General features: G+C 52.2%; 1 protein-coding gene across 5 annotated transcripts in view; it reads left to right on the forward strand.

Moving 5' to 3' along the window:
• LOC144717975 (collagen alpha-1(XII) chain-like) overlaps positions 1-16521 on the forward strand; it is a 92421-nt gene extending 75900 nt beyond the window's left edge. For 2 of the 5 annotated variants that reach the window (XM_078593830.1, XM_078593829.1), the window contains 6 exons: positions 96-131; positions 1301-1367; positions 3518-3709; positions 4507-4584; positions 6990-7145; positions 16003-16521. In XM_078593830.1, coding sequence (XP_078449956.1) covers positions 96-131; positions 1301-1367; positions 3518-3709; positions 4507-4584; positions 6990-7145; positions 16003-16283 — 810 coding nt within the window. In that variant the 3' untranslated portion in view covers positions 16284-16521. Of the gene's footprint in view, positions 1-95; positions 132-1300; positions 1368-3517; positions 3710-4506; positions 4585-6989; positions 7146-9599; positions 10967-14715; positions 15855-16002 lie in introns of those variants that run through there. The other 3 variants (XM_078593831.1, XM_078593834.1, XM_078593832.1) reach the window with 3 other exon arrangements.
• The last annotated feature ends 1673 nt before the right edge of the window (positions 16522-18194 follow it).

An 18194-nucleotide genomic window follows, 5' to 3' on the forward strand; every position in this document is an offset into this window, starting at 1 on the left:
GCGATCTGCGCGTACGCGACGCGTGTAACTCCCGCTTGGCACTGATTCACAACGCGTGTGTTATTCTCTGTCCGTCTGTCTCCCCACCACGTCAGGGCCCAGCAGGAACGAAAGGAGAAAAGGGAGAGAGGGTGAGTGTGTACGCAACGCGAGCACCGCTGGTGTTCCGGGGATCGGGGGTCAGAGAATTGGGGGATTGGGATGTTCACTCCTCGGCTTCAGGATTACGCAGTCCAAGGTTTAATGTCTCACTGCCACATCCATGGTCGACTAGAGCAGCCGCGTGACTGGTAACCACAGCCAAATCGAGGGGTTTATTTGGTTGTGGTGTGCCGGGTGCTGATATATTTTTCGGGCCCAGCTGAAACTAAATTTTCCCCACATGCCCTCACCTGCTGCAGTCACAGCAGGTGAGGGGACGTGGTAGGGCCGACTGAGCGCATGGACCGAACTTGGTGCATGATGGGCACCCCACCCACACCACCACGTGCCGCAAGGTCACAAACTCGTGAGCGTGGCGCTCCATTCCGTTCCCTCCGTCACCCCGTCTCCCGCAGCCTCGAGCCGTCGCTTCAATTCCCGACGGCTCAAATCGAGTGCTACAGCTGAGCTCGCGATTTCTCCTTGCGGCCCTCACTCGCTCCCCACACGTGAGCCGGCAGAATGGCGCTCCGGTCATCATCGCGTTGCGTGGTAATCTGGCCCGATACGAGCGCACGTTACCAATTGCCCTTTGACCGGAGCACTCGCGGGAACAGCAATCTCGCCGTCAGGACTCGTAAATATGTAATCATGACCGCTGGCACGGCCTCTGCAGAAGTAACGCATCGACCGCGCAGCCAGGTGGTGTCCACCCTGCAGAGGAGCCGTGGTGGGCACTGGCGGGAGCAACGCTACAGTGATGGTTAATTGCGCTGCAGCCAATCGATAGCTGATCTCGATCGTGAACCTTGTAGCCTGAACCCTAACCCTCATCCAATCCCTAAATAGAACCCGAACCCAACTTTAACCTTAAAATCTTTAATTCCAACCGTATCCACATTCCAAACTCTAGCCCCGACCCTAATCCCAACCCCAACCCTAACCCAACCCTGATACCTGCCCCTAACTCTAACCTCAAACCTGATATAAACCTTATACCGAACCCTCACCCTGTTTCCCTAACCCTTGTTTCCCACACAAGGTTACGTGGTGCCCATTCACTCCCTCATTTTCTTGCACGGCGCCATGGTGGAGACTCATTTTGCTTCCCCCCCCCCCCCATCGATTCCACTGACTCCCCCACCCCATGCCCCCACAGGGCGATGCTCAGGGACAGAATGTGGTGCGGATGCTCGCGCGGCAGGTCTGCGAGCAGATGATCAACAGTGAGTTCCTGCTGCTGTACATTCGTAGAGTCGTGCCAGAAAATAACACCAGTGGTATTCGTAGAGCCAGGACCGACTACCCACATATTATGCAGGACATTACTGTGGGTCTCTGTGTGAGCCTGTGGGTCTCTGTGTGAGCCTGTGGGTCTCTGTGTGAGCCTGTGGGTCTCTGTGTGAGCCTGTGGGTCTCTGTGTGAGCCTGTGGGTCTCTGTGTGAGCCTGTGGGTCTCTGTGTGAGCCTGTGGGTCTCTGTGTGAGCCTGTGGGTCTCTGTGTGAGCCTGTGGGTCTCTGTGTGAGCCATTGGTGGTGACTCGGCTGAAACCATCAACGCACCACCGCTGAAACTCAGATTCGAACTCCGGCTCTCAGGGGTGCCAGATCAGCGCTCCACTTCCCGAGCCACTCGACCACCTGGGAAGTTACTCGACACTGGGGTAGTGGCAGTGACCAGGCGCTTTTGAAAACCAAGTTATTACCTCGGTGAGCTTTGTCTGGTAGCATGGGGATGGTTTAGTGTTGTATTTGTTTCGTGTTTGGGTGATTGTTGACCTTTCTTGTACTTTGCACTCCTATCATGTTATTTTATTGTTTGTTGTAACGTTCTTACCCACCCCAACTGGACATTCGTGGTAAAGAGCATTATAGCTCATCGGATTCCTCCAGTTTAATGAAATATTCTGATCACGATTTAACGACCGCCATCAGCGCTGCGGGGCTGCAGTTGCTGTCGCTCTTTGGCTCACATCCATGCCCGGGAAACGTCTGTGGAAAGAATGACTTCGTATTTCAGCGCGAGTCATTCTTTGTTGTTGTTGTGTAATTTCCAGCGTGTTTGTGAAATTTGCTGTAAACACGCGCAATCATTTGGGGAGCGCGCAATGCGGAGAGTTTGCGTGCTGGCGTGTTCACGTCCCCGAGGCTCGCTGCCGGACCCGGCTCGTAAATTAAACGCCGTGATGCACGCCGGCACGTTTTACTCTTCTTTTTGTTAAATAACATCCCGGTGTGCCACCTGTAGTTGGAATTGTGGAGCCATCGCACGTGGCGTAATTTCTTAAACATCGCTACCTGCGTTTCCATAAAACCCCACGAGACAGTGGCTTCTAAAAGATGCAGCGATTAAACAGAACGTGCCACATATAAACCACGTGTAAATCTCTCGGTTAATGTGCGGTTGCCATTGCTTTATAGACTTGGCACGAGCAAGAGGCCCTTGCACGAGTGGTTTCTGGTACAAAGGGTATTAAGAAACGCGTTTTGCAGTTTTGCAAAGGCGCACGCTCTCAGGATCGTTTAAGAGAGAGGCTTGTCGTCACGCTCTCCCGGTGAGCTGCGTCACTGCTCACACTCGCACAACCTGCAGCACTTCACGCCGACGGACGTGAAATTTGGAATTCTCCGTTCCGTCTCCGCTCCGGCGGTGGGAGATGTGTACTACTTATCTATGTCATGCACATCTCTGCGGCTGCAGGTGATTCCAAAAAAATGTTCCTCAAGGTTTGGCAGCAAGTAACGCACGTTTGTCGAGTCTAGCGGCCCAGTGCATGGACTCTGTCAGAATGGTGAACATTCAGAAATGCACCAAACTTTGCATTCAATTTGGGTTACAAATAAATTGGCTTCCATTCAATCATCTCTGCAGAAGCCTATCTCTTAATCCTCTCTGCCTCTTGACCTCCAGTATCGCTGGTCTGATTGCCTGAACGATACTTTATGTTAACGTGGCCATTTGGAACTAAGAGCGAGTTATTAAAACATTACCCACAATCCTCCAATTATTTAAGGCATCATGATATGTGTCGCAAGCATTAAATATATTTTAATCGATAAGTCGACATGTCGTTACAGTGATGAAACGAGTAACTTCTCAAGGTGGGGGGTGGTCGCAAAATGTCAAACTTTACAAACAGGCCACCCCGAAGTTAATAAAAACGTGACATGCATGTTCCAAGAAAATGCTTTTTACTGATGTCATTTCTTGTTTTTTTCTCATAGAAAATTTTCGGTTACAAAACTAGTCTTGGCACAAAGAAACGTCAATAAAACACAAATATTTGGGGTCTCAAGGAAGGGCCATCATCGCTCCCCCCGGCAGTGACGTTGCGTGTCCTCTGCTCTCACCACTGTGTCCGTATCCCATCTTCAGGCCACATCAGCCGATTCAACAGCATCATAAACCAGATCCCCAGCAACAACCACCACCATGTCCGGGCCCTGCCGGGGCCCAAAGGGGAGGCGGGACGCCCAGGGCCCCCCGGGCCGCCTGGGGAGCCGGGGCCTCTGGGTCGCCCGGGTTTCCCAGGGTCCCCCGGTATGCCTGGTCGCGGCGGGGAGAGAGGTGAGGCGGCTCCACTCTCGAGATTGTCTGACTCCACGTGCTCCATGAAGCACCCTCCCTCCCCATCTCTCCCTCTCTCTCATCCCTCCCTCCTCATCCACCTCTTCCTCCTCCCCCTAATTCCTCCTCCTTACTCCACCTCTTAATTTTCATCCAAAAGTCCACTTTCTTCTCTTCTCTGCCTCTTGCTCATGTCCCGCTCATTGCGGCCCTCTGAGCAGCGGTACTCTCCCTGCCGCGTGGCGCATTCCACGTGTGGGCCCGCCGGGCATCTAAGGTATGGCTCTGCTAAATTATAGAATGCGTTGACAAAAGTTTGCGCTTCAAAGTGCACGATATATTATGGCAGCCGTCACTCCTTTGTTTTGTTTTGCTGGGGTTGTTGGTTATTTATTCATTGAATGTCTCGTCCCATGCGTCACACTGCTTGGCGGAGATTAACTCATCCTGGGGTGGAGCGGTGATGCAGTGGTTAGCGCGCTGTGCGATGAACCCAGCGATAAGAGTTCGATTTCCGCTCATAGCTAACATCAGTGAGGATTACCTGAATCGGTCCTGGGCCTCCCCTAGGTCGACTCAGCCTCTAATGAGTACCTGGTGTGGTGTGTACACATGACCACTGGGGAGACAAAGGTGGCCGGGCGTGCTGTTGGCCACCCACCCCCTTGTGTGCTGTGCCGGCCTTCATAGGTGCTCGCTAACAGCACTTGTTCCAAAAGTCTGTTAAGGCTTTACAGGGGATCTTTGTATTTGGGGGACGTGGGGTGACCGTGGCGTGGACTGTGTGCGTCCCTCAGGCCTCGCTGGAGAGAAGGGCGAGCGGGGATCCACGGGCATTGGAAGTTCAGGACTGCCCGGCCCTCAAGGTTCTCCAGGTAAATGCCCCCCACCCCCCCCTCCCCCTCCCTATAGTCGCACCCTGCCTCTCCGTATGCGCGCATGCACACACGCGCAGCCTGCAAGCCTCTCTCCTGGTCTCACTGCGCCTCCCATTCCTCCCCGTGCGTCTGCGTGTCTGCGCGTGTCTGCGCCTGTCCCCGTCACCGCATCTGTCTCGCTGCGTCTACCTCGCGTGTCAACGCGAGCTTTTCTTTTGTTCCTTTGCTCACCTCCCGCACTTCCTCTCTCACTCACCTCCGTGACTGTGTCTGCACTGGCGTCCTCTCTGATCCGTTCCCCTGTCCCTACCCATCTCTTTCCGACACCTCCTGCGTCTCTGTTGCTCGCTCCTCTCTCCGGCTCTCCACCCCCCTCCCTGCCGTCTCTTCCCCGAGCCCCCCTTTCTCCGCGCCCCACGGCTCCTGCCCCGACAGTCTCCCCCACCCAGCCCGCAGAGGCCTGTCTCGGCTGGCCGGCCGAGCGTGAGCATTTTCCAGTGACGCTCGCAGCCCCTGACCCCCATTCCGATTCTGCTTCTCCGCTTCTCCGCTGCGCCCTCCACTCTCGCACCGGAGCGCGCACTTGGACTCGTGCCCAGAGGGAGAAAATATAGAACACATGCCTTCCTCCATGGCGGGCTTCTTGAGTTCCTTCAGAGCTGCCAACTATTTTCCACACAGAAGAGAAGAAGAAAAAGAAGAAAAACACGCAACCCTTGCCGCTTGATTTTTTTTCCATTTTTTCATTTTCCATATTCGTACATTTTTATGCTAATGGGTATTCTGTGCAGGCACTGATTCGAATGCAAATGGTTCTCTGCCATTTGGCTGGGGAATTGGAAGCGAATGGTCGTGTTTTTAAACGAATATTTATCATTTGTCGTGTTCAGTGAGTCACGGGAAAATAAAGTGTGGTCTGTCCGCACGGCTAAAAACAAAGCTTCTCTTACAGCCATGCACGCATTGGGCAAGTGCTTTTAGAGAGCACCTATTAAGGCCGGAACAGTGCACGAGAGGGCAGTGTCACCAGCACCACGCCAGCCAGCTCTGGGTTGCCGTAGCCAGGTGATTGCTGTAACGCAAGACTGGGAGGAAATGCGATTGTCATCATCCAGCAGTGGATAGGTCCTGGCTGTGGAGAGATATTGCCCATAACGTAGCGCACTCGTGCAGTGTCAAAAACACTCCTTGGTCGATTTCGATGCGAGGTGGCCAGGAGACAGAAGTGAATTCTTAAGTCTATCTGTGCGGAGGTTTGAGTGTTATCCCCTCGTGTGTGTGGTGAGTTTTCCGGTTACTCCAGTTTCCTCCCACAAGTAATTGGCCAGACATCCCAATGTAGTGGGACCCTGAAGAATAGTCTCGACACTCGGCGAGACTCTCCCGGATAAACAGAGTGACGCACGACGTCATTTTTGACACCTATTGTTTGTTTCATGAGTCACATACCCTGCTGATGAGACTCGGAGAAAGTGAAACTGGTCTATGGTTTGCTCCTGGGAAATGCGAGCACAGCGCTCGTGGCTCTGGAGACTGAAACGTTACTTCATGTGAGCAACAAAACAGACCCGGCCCTGTGAGTTACTCCCCCAGATGTCGATTGCTACTGCCGTGGTATCAATGTAGTGACAGACGAGCAGCTTTTACACAATAAAGCATTTCACCCTGGTCGTAAAGACAACATTCTTGAGCGAGTGCCTCATTGTGCAGGTACTCGCAACAAAGGGTCATTGGGTTTGCGGTCCCACATGGGGCTCACGCTACAAAGAGATCCCTCGTGCATGATACCGTACGCTGAACCATACCTCTAGGTAAAATTATAAATACATATTTACAACGCTTTGCCAATCCACTGCTGGATGAAGGTCTTCTTATGCCATGCCGGTCGTGGAGGTTGTTTGACCATACTTCACCTCGTTGGCCAGTGCGGATTACCAAAGGGATGGGGAGGGATGGGTGGAGCCCAGGACCAGTTCAGATGTCACTCACCACTCACGTTAGCCTCGGCAGTGAATCAGACTCCGTGTTGCCTGGTATATAACGCAGTTCACTAACCGCTGCACCACCGCTCCACCTTCGCACATGCGGTTGTGTGGAAGGCAGCCGAGTGGGGGGATTGAGAGAGGAGCTAACGGAGCGCTTGCCAAGGCCCCGCTTGTGTCGACACCTGTCCCACATTTGACCTGCAGAGTCCGCAAAATCCGGCATCTGTCTCCGGGTGCCCGGAATCTATTTTCCCTGAGATCTGGCACCGGCGTGGTGCTGTGCGCTGGTGCAGGACACTGCACAGGTTTGGTGAGAGACCAGTGCTAGAAACGCAGACGAGTTAGGGGTTGCCATTAAGCAAGGCTAAATTTGTCCGAAATTATAATTATGGCGACCGATCTCCTCTCTGTCTTCAGGGTCCCCTGGAGAGGGTCGGCAGGGTTCTCCGGGCCCTGAGGGAATGCGAGGGCCCCCGGGGCCTCCAGGCTCCTTCGGTTCGCCTGGGTTACGGGGCTCGCCGGGCCCCAACGGCTACTGCGACGCATCGATGTGCGGCGGCTACAACATCGGAGGTAACTACTGACGCGGGCACGCGTCACCGCCTCCGGCAGTACCGGCACTGCCGTTCTCGGCCTGCCGTTTAAACGCGGGCCCTCTCCTCCTCCGTTTGTTTGATGCCGAGGTTTCGTTTTTGTGGTCAGTCATTTGATATTCTCACATTTTACTTTTATGTTTTTATTTACTCGCCCGTCACGATATCGAACACTCGTCCCCTCTCCCATTCGACCGTTGCCCCTCTTCTTGTCTGCCCCCCTTGTCTGCCCCTCTTGTCTGCTCGTTGGCCCTCTTCATAATAGTTGCCCGTCCCGTTCGTCCATTGCCTCTCTTTGAGAAAAAACATCCTCTCGTAATATATTCATACAGCTGCAACACGCAGCCTCTCGTCCCGCATTGCGGAGGCGGCAGCCAGGGTTGGTGGGTGTCCAGGTGCCATACCCTGGTTCACTTCCTGGCTGTACAGCTAAGTGTAGACTAAAGTCCATCTATTCCATCTGTACAGGATAGAGTGTTGCCCCCTCACACACGTGGGCTTTCTCCAGGTGCTCCGGGTTCTTCCCACGTGTAAACACTCATTAAAAGGCTGATAACACCGTCGATATATAGACGGCCGCAGAGCTTGGTGGGAATGTGGTGCTGGATTACTCCCTGGCTGCCTCCCCACTCGTCTGCGGCGGCTCCTCACGCCTCTGAGTCGTCATCCATCTTCTCTCAGAGCAGGCAACTACTGTGCGCATTTTAAGTTGACATTGTTATTTTGATTGATGTTTTGGTCAAGCCATCTAAGGGTCTGGCCATATATGTGTCGTTTAGACACTCCACCACATGACAAATAAATGCATTTGTCACTTGCTGAATTTTTATTCTGACTGTCTGTACCTTGATGCAGTTTCAAAGTAAACGTTATTTATCTTAACGCCATATTTGGCTGTGAGAATTGCTCTTCAACTCACCGGAGAGTGAGCTGAAACAATCAGAATTGCCACGTAAATGCTTGTGCGTGAAAATCTGACTTGTGTGGCCATGTTGGGTGGTGGTGGAGGGGCCTTCACGACACAGATTTGACCAAATAATTTCGTGGCCTGACACAAAAATCAATTACGGATCTTACTGTTGCCTGTGGAAACCCACTCTGTGTTATATTTTTCGTGACACTCACATTCTTGTAAGCAATGGACTCAGAAGAATGTTTATATCGCCAAAGGCGTTTTTATGCGACCAACATTACCGATGGCTAAATGACGCCACCGATGCCATTCTGAGCCACAGTCAGAACGCGGTTCACTCGTATCGGTGAAGGACGGCTCTTGACGTCCCACTGGTCGGTGACGCCCTGCGTGACCTTGAGGACTCTGCAGCAACATGATCCCTTCTTCAACCGATCTCGGTCTTTATTCTGGTGTCAGTCACCCAGAGTGATACGAGCTTGTGATCACATGTCTGACCCCGAGCGGAGCATTGCTGAGAGGAGGAACCGCGTCTCTGCAAACCCCAGTGTCGCGCTGGACCAGCGCGGTGATGCATGCTCGCTTTCAGCTTGCGCACGGAGTGGGGGGGCACTCACATGTTGGTCCCCCCGCCCCCCACCGGCTTTACGAGGCATCCCCATAATGCTGCTCTCTGCCTCTCGCACGCCCCCCGCTGCCTCTGGGCATCGGCACGGTCGCCTCCTTGGGTGTGCCACGATTTCTCGCCGGTTAGCCGAGGGACACATCGATGGCTGTGCATGGCAGATTTCTTCCATTCCCACCTTATCGCCATCATCGTTATCTGCAGCCATTATCTATCCACTGTTAGACGAAGGCCTCTCAGAGCCGTCGCTTATTCAGTCATTCCACCCTAACTTCGGTTAAAACCAGCCATGCGCCTGCAGCTTGAGAGGAGAATGGTGACCGTACGGGCACGTGTGTGCGCACACGTGCCCGTACGTAGCGAAGATAGCCGCGAGCTTCGTGTGGCTTCAGCGATGCCGTCGCTGTTCTCACTCTGAGGAGCTTCCACCTGCGCAGTCGTTCTGTGTGCGGCATTTGGCATGACAATAATAATGATAGAATGATCAATACTCACATTTATATAACTACTCCAAGGCACCTTGCAATAAGCGTACACATCGTACACCATAACAATCGTCACACTGCTCTCAAATACTTATCATAGGAATTCAAACATTTGTCATCTCAGAAATGCTGCCAATTATTAGAGACCTGACATAAAACAAAGACGGGCACAGGCAAAGTTGGAAAGGAAGACATTTTTACAATTCCAGAGATGATTTGATACAAGCATCAGTCAGACGAGGTTGGTGGGACACCAAGAGATGGGAGCTGGCTGATGGTAGAGCCAGAGAGGGGCCGTGCTGGATAATGCGTTCCATGCGGTAGGCTGGTGGAGATGGTCTTCAATGTTGGTGTCAGGGATGTGATATCGACAAGTTTCTTCACGAGGGGAACGCCTTGGTCACGTTGCAGCTCCAGCGATCGAGTCTACGACAGCGGGGGTAGGCGATGACCGGGCTGGCTGTGACACTGCTGGCTGCAACACGGCTGTCTGGATCAAACACTTGCAAATATTGCAACAACAACAAATAACGAAAATTCCCCAAACCCATCGATAAATCAAAGTCTCCGTTCAATTACGATCTGGAATTTGAGTTTTTATTCCAAAAGCTATGATTGTAGATATTTAAAGCAAACTTAATATATTGAATAATTAAAATTTGACTGCACTGCACCTAGCAGTCGTGCACAACCACAGGCAACAGACTTGCCGTCCGTCACCGTTTCCACTGCAGTGCTGCAATTGGAGCACATGTGGTCGGTCGCCTATTGGCAATGCCCAACTTTACGATGAAATCTTAGCCGTCCAGTGGCAGTTCCATAGATTTGGACGTACATTTCAGACACTCTGAAGTTATTTGTATGTGGTGAAGGATGTAAACCAATGAGGAATTCTTTAATGCAGATTTGAATCATTTGTCCGCCTTCCTTAGCGAGGGAGAAGCGCTCGTAAAATACCGCGGCGGTGTCGGGCGTACCCGGAACGAACTCTGGACGAACTCAGCTTTCCCATCCGCGTGGGGAGGGTGGCGATGGTGCTTTCCATTTCATTCGTTAGACCTTTCACTTATTCCTTCTAAAAGTACAGACGATTACCTGCAAAACGACATCTCCTGTGTGGTGTTAGGGTCAGGACTCGGGTTCACCCGGGTCTGTCTAGGCCAATTACCATGAAAATGTTCACGCGCCCTGCACATCACATCCAAATATACCTCTCGCTCTGGCCGTGGCCTCTGATCACGTGACTGCCTACTGCAGTGTAGCAGCGACCCAGAATGCACCGATTGAGAAATGGAGCCCTGGGTTAGGACGACGATGTTGAGATCGGGAAAGTGACGTGGGACGGTGATGTGGGACGGTGACGTGGGACGGTGACGTTGGCCAATCTGCGGCACTGCCCAAGCGAAGCGTCGTTCTGTGAACAATCGAATCGCTGCCCGGCCAAGTTTACCGCGTGGCGGTCATGTCACGTAAACGCCTGTTCGCATTGTCAATGGCCCCGATTTGACTCGGGCGTGAACCCAGGTGACCTCGAATCTCGTGATTTCTGGGTGGCTTTGCATGCGCTATCGCGGCACAGCGATGCACTAACCTGGCGCCGCACGTGCCCCTAACACTCCGTGTATCCCGAGCTGTCCGATGAGCGACTACAATTAATACCGACACACCAATAACAATTACACTTCTGTGGAGAGCCGTGTGTTGAAGGTGCATTGTGCAGGCCTACCTCCTTGTGCCTCGTGTGTGTTGAATGCATTAAACCTGCCTGTGAAATTAAACGATGGATCTCACTGACAGCGTGAATCCTTGTCTCGCCATCACCGCCGCGCTCCTCTTTCGCATGCGACCGTTCGCGACGCCTCGAGGCGTTTAAATCCACGAAACGTTTTGGCAAGGTAACCTGAGGTTTCCTCCGCGTGTGTGCGTGTGCGCTATTAACTCCATCAGCTGTAGGCGGACTCTCCGCTCTGTCGCGCCTTTTATTCGCTTTACGTTTGGCTGCTCCTCACTCGTCGAGGGTCGCAGACTTGGCACCCACGTGACCGCGGACGCGTCGCCTTCTACATCTGCACACCGATTGTACCGACAAGAATTATAATTGATAGTCTCATTCACTCAAGTCTCACAATTGTCTTTTGGATTAGGCCACGTAATGATCTTGCAAAATGTGTTTCGTAAGACCCTCCACCACCTAACACAGCCAAACAATCAAAGTGTCGCGTGTACAAGCGTTGAACTACGTGCCAATTCTCATTGTTTCAGCTCACTCACCAGTGAGTTGAGAGCAATTTTCATCGCTCAAATTTTGGCTGTGTGCATTGATTTTCAACTAACTGGTCAGCTGAAGCAACATATTGATTGGAACTTTAAAGGCTTGCACACCAAGTGACAAATTCGATTTACTTGGCTGTGTTTGGTGGAGGAGGGCTTTACACCATATATTTGGCCAGATAATCGCGTAGCATCACCCTAAATTAACCTATCTATCATCATATTGGCTGCGAAAACCTCCTCCGAGTTGAGCTAAGTTTACTCTTGACAACGACTTATTTCTGTTTCTTTCTGGCCATGCCCCCCTCCCAGCCCCCCCGCCCTCCCCCACCCAATACCCTGGTGAATTGGGAGTCTGCTCTGTGTGTTTGTAGGTCCGTTTGTGACGTCAAGTTCTTCTTTCAGCGAACTTGTACACAAACTAAGGTTACAGAAAAATAACAAAAAAATAATCTTTCCAGTCACCGAGAGGAAAGGACCAATCATCCACGCTTCAGATGGCTACTATTTTTATGGATATTTAATAAACCTCGGTTTGCTTCTCTGGAAGCAACGTTGCTGAATTAACACACTCCCAGAAGGCCATATTTTTACGTGAAGGAGACGTTTTGTTTGCTAATTTATTTTGTTATTTTATTGTTTCCATTCCACGTAAGATCAGTTAGGATAATAGGGTCAGTAAATTAAAAGTTAACCCATTGGCTGTAACGTTCCATCAAGTAATTGTTCGGCGCTAAAACCCTCGGTTCCCATCCCACCCTGGTGGGGGACATGCAGCAGTAGATCCTTTGCCGGGACTCTGTGGCAATGAAGCAACGCGTTGTTATTTAAAGTTAACCGACAGTTGTGTGCATACATAATGCATGCGTATGCAAATGTTAGCAACGTGTGCGTTTGTGTTTCTGCTTGCACTGTATTCACGTCTTTTTTAGGTAGAAGGGCCAGTGAAAGCGTTTTGAGGATAGGCGTCTAACGTTTCACACCCAGTGTGGTGGGCGTCTAGCGATCCGTTGGTGACCGTCAACACTAGTGTGCTCGTCAACACTAGTGTGCTCATGGGGACCGATTCGAGGGTCAAGCATAATGGAGTGGCAGCCGAGGAATGGAACGCGCCTCAAGGCGACGGCCGTCGAGGAGATGGAGCGATGAAATCCATTCGTACGCAAGTGCGGCTTAGAGAGGCCTTCATCCAGCAGTGGAATGATCATGGCTGATGATGATGATGTGCCTAGTATAGGTGCATAATAAAAACAACTTGGTTTGTCCACTACTGGATGAAGGCTTCCCCGAACCTTTGCAGTCCATCGCGGTTCCGCCATGCAACAATCCGCCTTGCCGCTGCCGCACGCGAGTTGATCCGTCCTCTCGGTCTCCTCCTCGTCGACGTCTCCTTTGGCTACCGCTCACTCTGCCGTTCGTTCAGGGCGTGCGTGCACCTCGGGAGTTAATACCCCAAATGTGCACTTCCCAGAGTGAGCATATCACAGTCTTAAAAGACTGCATTCTCAAAGAATTTCTACAGGCTCATTATATGTATATATGCATTCACAAATATTATCTATGCGTGAGTGTGTGCATATACATGGGCGGGGAGTGGTAGTGTAGTGGTCAGCCCGCTGTGCTACAAACCCGGCGACCCGAATTCGATTCCCCATTGCGGCCAACACCAGTGACGATTATATGAACCGGTTCTGGGCCTCACCTCGGTCGACTCAGCCTCAAATAAATACCTGTGCGGTGTGTAAACCATCGCCACTACGGAGACAAAGGCAGTCGGGAATGGTGTTGGCCACCCACCCCCATAATGTTCCGTGTCCACCTTCATAGGTTCTACTCACTAACAGAACTTGCCCCTACAGTCTGCTCAAGGCAATATGGGGGATCTTTGACAGTGATTCAAATCGCTGCTCTCTATATGACATGGGACATGTTTACCAATCATCAGGCTCAAGTAGTGTGTAACAACCTGGATTTGAAGCTTTCGTGACTGCAAGGATTCATATTCTTGGGTTTTTTCGGTAAAGTCACATAGGTAAAAAATGTAAATTAATAAAAGTAAAATAAAATAAAACAAAAAAAAATCACGACGTTTTGGAAGCAACACAAGCCTCCGTCTTCAGGTGGAACCGTCTCAGCCACGACAGCTGTATCAAGTAAATGAAAGATCACAAGAAATACCACCCCGTATATATAATGGTTGAGGGGGGAAGGGCCAGGAACGGCACACTTTTTATTAATATGGTAAGGTGAGGCTTAATACTAAGAATAGACTGCATCACAAAGGACTGAGCCTTTGTTATGGAGAGGTGCGGTTTGTAACTAACACCTAGCATACATAACAAAAGTGTGAAAAAGAAAGCAAGTAAAAACTAAAACTGGTAAAACAACAAACTGGCTGTCTATCAATAACCTGTAATAGTTGTCTGTCAAATAAGATGGTCCAAATAAGTGTAGTTACATCTTTTTTGCATGGTTAATCACATTTTTCCAATGATTACATCACGGTTGAAATTATGTCTGTGTTTTTATATTTGTATGGCTTCGTGTACAAACCTTTGATGGTAGCCAGGAGGTTTGCAGAGCACCTTGGTCTCGGAAAAGACAATTTCATGAGAGCCCACAGAGTTGTAGCAATGATCGGCAACAGCCGAAGAATCAGTTCTGCCGTGTTTCAGATCTGACTTATGCTCGCGGACACGATCAGAAACATGACGTTTCGTTTCTCCAATGTAGCAATCACCACATCTGCAACTCAGTTTGTAGACTCCAGGATACTGTAAGTCAGGAACGACATCCTTCTGATTCCCTCAACCATTATATATACGGGGTGGTATTTCTTGTGATCTCTCATTTACTTGATACAGCTGTCGTGGCTGTGACGGTTCCACCTGAAGACGGAGGCTTGTGTTGCTTCCGAAACGTCGTGATTTTTTATTTTGTTTTATTTTATTTTACTTTTATTAATTTACATGTTTTACCTACGTGACTTTACCGAAAAAACCTAAGAATATGTAACAACCTGGTTTGTATTGAAACTGAGAAATTCGGTGAGCGCGGAGAGGTGGGCCGTGGTGGGTGCCAGGGTGTGGAGTGCCGCCTCCCCCACGTCGCGGTGGTGACGATGACGATGTGTGTCTCTGCCCTTGTGTGTGTGTCTCTGCCCTTGTGTGTGTGTGTCTCTCATTCTCTCCCTCTCTCTCCTCTTTGTCGGTGGTCGCCGGCGTTTGCGTTCACGTGTGGCCGACTCATCGCGTAGTCCACACTGGGGTGGAGAGGCTTGGGGAGGCGGAGGAGGGGGATTATGATGGTGGGGATCGGCACTATGATGGATGACGCGCCTGCCATCCCGCCCGAAGCACGAACGCACGCGCACGCATGCACACGTCCAGGGGTCATACACACCGCGACAGACACATTCTACACCACAGAGAACGAAGGGTCAGCATGGGGCTGAGCTGTTGTGATGCCTAAGGCGCAGAGCTGCCGCCAGTTGCCGACTGCGCGCCGTCGCTGCGGCGTCGACCGACACCGCGCGCCGCAGGGGCCGGGCGGAGAGCGGTGAGCAGCGTCTGTGCGCTCACCCTCCTCACCATCGCATCACCACCCGGCAGCTCCTCCCACTTGATGGGGGAGTGGGGGGCGGTCTTGGAAGTTAAAGATTTTTCATCGGGCCCACTACATTAATGAAATAAAAACATTCTATGCGGTTTCTACAGTAAATATCAAATATAATACCGATATTACAGATCTCAAAGGGCGGGGGTGGGGCGATTGACCCCCGACTTGGACCACCACTGGCCGCACTCGACACGACCTCTGGCTTCTCTTTCATCCACTCGTCTTACGCGAGAATCATGCCTCGTTTTGAAACGTTGCATTCACACGCACACCGACACACACATAGACACGCGCACAAAGATCACCCGATAGCCGAACAGACTGTAGGAGCAAGTGCTGTTTGCGAGCAGCACCTTTGCAGGCCGGCACGGCACACGAGGGGGTGGTTGGCCAGCACCACGCGCTAATCGCGACGTCTGCACACGGGGGGCAGTGTAGACACAGCTGGGCGCTGTCAGTGGCGTGCCACGCTCCACTCGGGTGTTTACCCTTTGCTGATTAGCCTTCGTCATCGTCGTTGTTCGGGAGCAGCCTGCCACATACCGTTCCCTGTCTCCCTGGAACATCGAACGCACACCACACGTGACGCTGAGGATGTCACACGCCGCATGTCAGAACATTGACGGGACAACCCGCACACCGCCTCAACAGCACCTGTGGAACAGGTGTTGCAATCACCGTGGCCTTATTTGGTTCTGTGGTGAATGATTTTTGATACGTTTTGTTTTCTGATTGTACATAAAGTGTGATATTAAAACAGACTTCTGACAGGTCTAACACGCGTTCTCCTATTCTGGTGGTGGGGGAACGGCCGATGCATTGCATCGTTGTTTGCGAAACAACAAACAACCGCGAAACGCACACACGAACATAAACACACGAATATAAACACACACGCAACAACCACCACGACAACAACAACAAGGTGACCACAACTCCGAGGGAGGAGGAGGAGGAGGCCGCCAGCAGCCCGCGGCGCCGCCGCCGAGACGGGGCGACTCGCCCGGCGAGGAGGGAGGAGACGAGGGCGGCGAGGAGGACGCGGAGGAGGAGGGGCGCTACGGGGACTACGCGGGGCCCTACGGCCACCACGAGGGCGCCTACGGGGACGCGGCGGACGAAGCAGCGGGGCTGGATGAGGAGGAGCAGGTGCCGTCTCCCGGGATGACTCGGTGGATGGCTCGTTTCCGCCGCTCGCCACGATAGCGCCCGCGACCGCGTGATCTCGGTTATGGCAGACACGGGAGTTCATTAGCTGCACTGTGATGAGTCGTCTTGCACCGCACAGTGCCTTCCGTTGCTGCGAGTTGCTCCTACCTCTCCCCTTCAATCCCCCCTACACTTCCACGTGCACCCTCTAGTCTCACTCTACTCCCCCCTACACTTCCACGTGCACCCTCTAGTCTCACTCTACTCCCCTCTACACTTCCACCTGCACCCTCTAGTCTCACTCTACTCCCCTCTACACTTCCACCTGCACCCTCTAGTCTCACTCTACTCCCCTCTACACTTCCACCTGCACCCTCTAGTCTCACTCTACTCCCCTCTAGTCTCACTCTACTCCCCTCTACACTTCCACCTGCACCCTCTAGTCTCACTCTACTCCCCTCTACACTTCCACCTGCACCCTCTAGTCTCACTCTACCCCCCTCTAGTCTCACTCTACTCCCCTCTACACTTCCACCTGCACCCTCTAGTCTCACTCTACTCCCCTCTACACTTCCACCTGCACCCTCTAGTCTCACTCTACTCCCCTCTACACTTCCACCTGCACCCTCTAGTCTCACTCTACTCCCCCCTACACTTCCACCTGCACCCTCTAGTCTCACTCTACCCCCCTCTAGTCTCACTCTACTCCCCTCTACACTTCCACCTGCACCCTCTAGTCTCACTCTACTCCCCTCTACACTTCCACCTGCACCCTCTAGTCTCACTCTACCCCCCTCTAGTCTCACTCTACTCCCCTCTAGTCTCACTCTACTCCCCTCTACACTTCCACCTGCACCCTCTAGTCTCACTCTACTCCCCTCTACACTTCCACCTGCACCCTCTAGTCTCACTCTACCCCCCTCTAGTCTCACTCTACTCCCCTCTACACTTCCACCTGCACCCTCTAGTCTCACTCTACCCCCCTCTAGTCTCACTCTACTCCCCTCTACACTTCCACCTGCACCCTCTAGTCTCACTCTACTCCCCTCTACACTTCCACCTGCACCCTCTAGTCTCACTCTACCCCCCTCTAGTCTCACTCTACTCCCCTCTACACTTCCACCTGCACCCTCTAGTCTCACTCTACTCCCCTCTAGTCTCACTCTACTCCCCTCTACACTTCCACCTGCACCCTCTAGTCTCACTCTACTCCCCTCTACACTTCCACCTGCACCCTCTAGTCTCACTCTACTCCCCTCTACACTTCCACCTGCACCCTCTAGTCTCACTCTACTCCCCTCTACACTTCCACCTGCACCCTCTAGTCTCACTCTACTCCCCTCTAGTCTCACTCTACTCCCCTCTACACTTCCACTTGCACCCTCTAGTCTCACTCTACTCTCCTCTACACTTCCACCTGCACCCTCTAGTCTCACTCTACCCCCCTCTAGTCTCACTCTACTCCCCTCTACACTTCCACCTGCACCCTCTAGTCTCACTCTACTCCCCTCTACACTTCCACCTGCACCCTCTAGTCTCACTCTACTCCCCTCTAGTCTCACTCTACTCCCCCCTACACTTCCACCTGCACCCTCTAGTCTCACTCTTCTCCCCTCTACACTTCCACCTGCACCCTCTAGTCTCACTCTACTCCCCTCTAGTCTCACTCTACCCCCCTCTAGTCTCACTCTACTCCCCTCTACACTTCCACCTGCACCCTCTAGTCTCACTCTACTCCCTTCTACACTCTCTCCGCTCCAGCCATCACGGCTGTCTTGTCTTGATTCGCCCAGTGGGAGGTCGCTCATTCTCCTCTGCTGTCCACAAGGCCTTGAGTTGTCTTCCCCCAGACACCCGTGCTGTCAACTCCCCCAAAGTCCGGATAGAATTCTCCGTTCCTTGACCCCTCCCTGTCCAATGGGTGCGCCCACCGCTTGTGCAGAGCGCTCGATGTCCGGCTGCCTGCAG

This window comes from Lampetra planeri, chromosome 4 (assembly GCF_965212315.1).
Source record: "Lampetra planeri chromosome 4, kcLamPlan1.2.h2, whole genome shotgun sequence".
Taxonomy (NCBI): domain Eukaryota; kingdom Metazoa; phylum Chordata; class Hyperoartia; order Petromyzontiformes; family Petromyzontidae; genus Lampetra; species Lampetra planeri.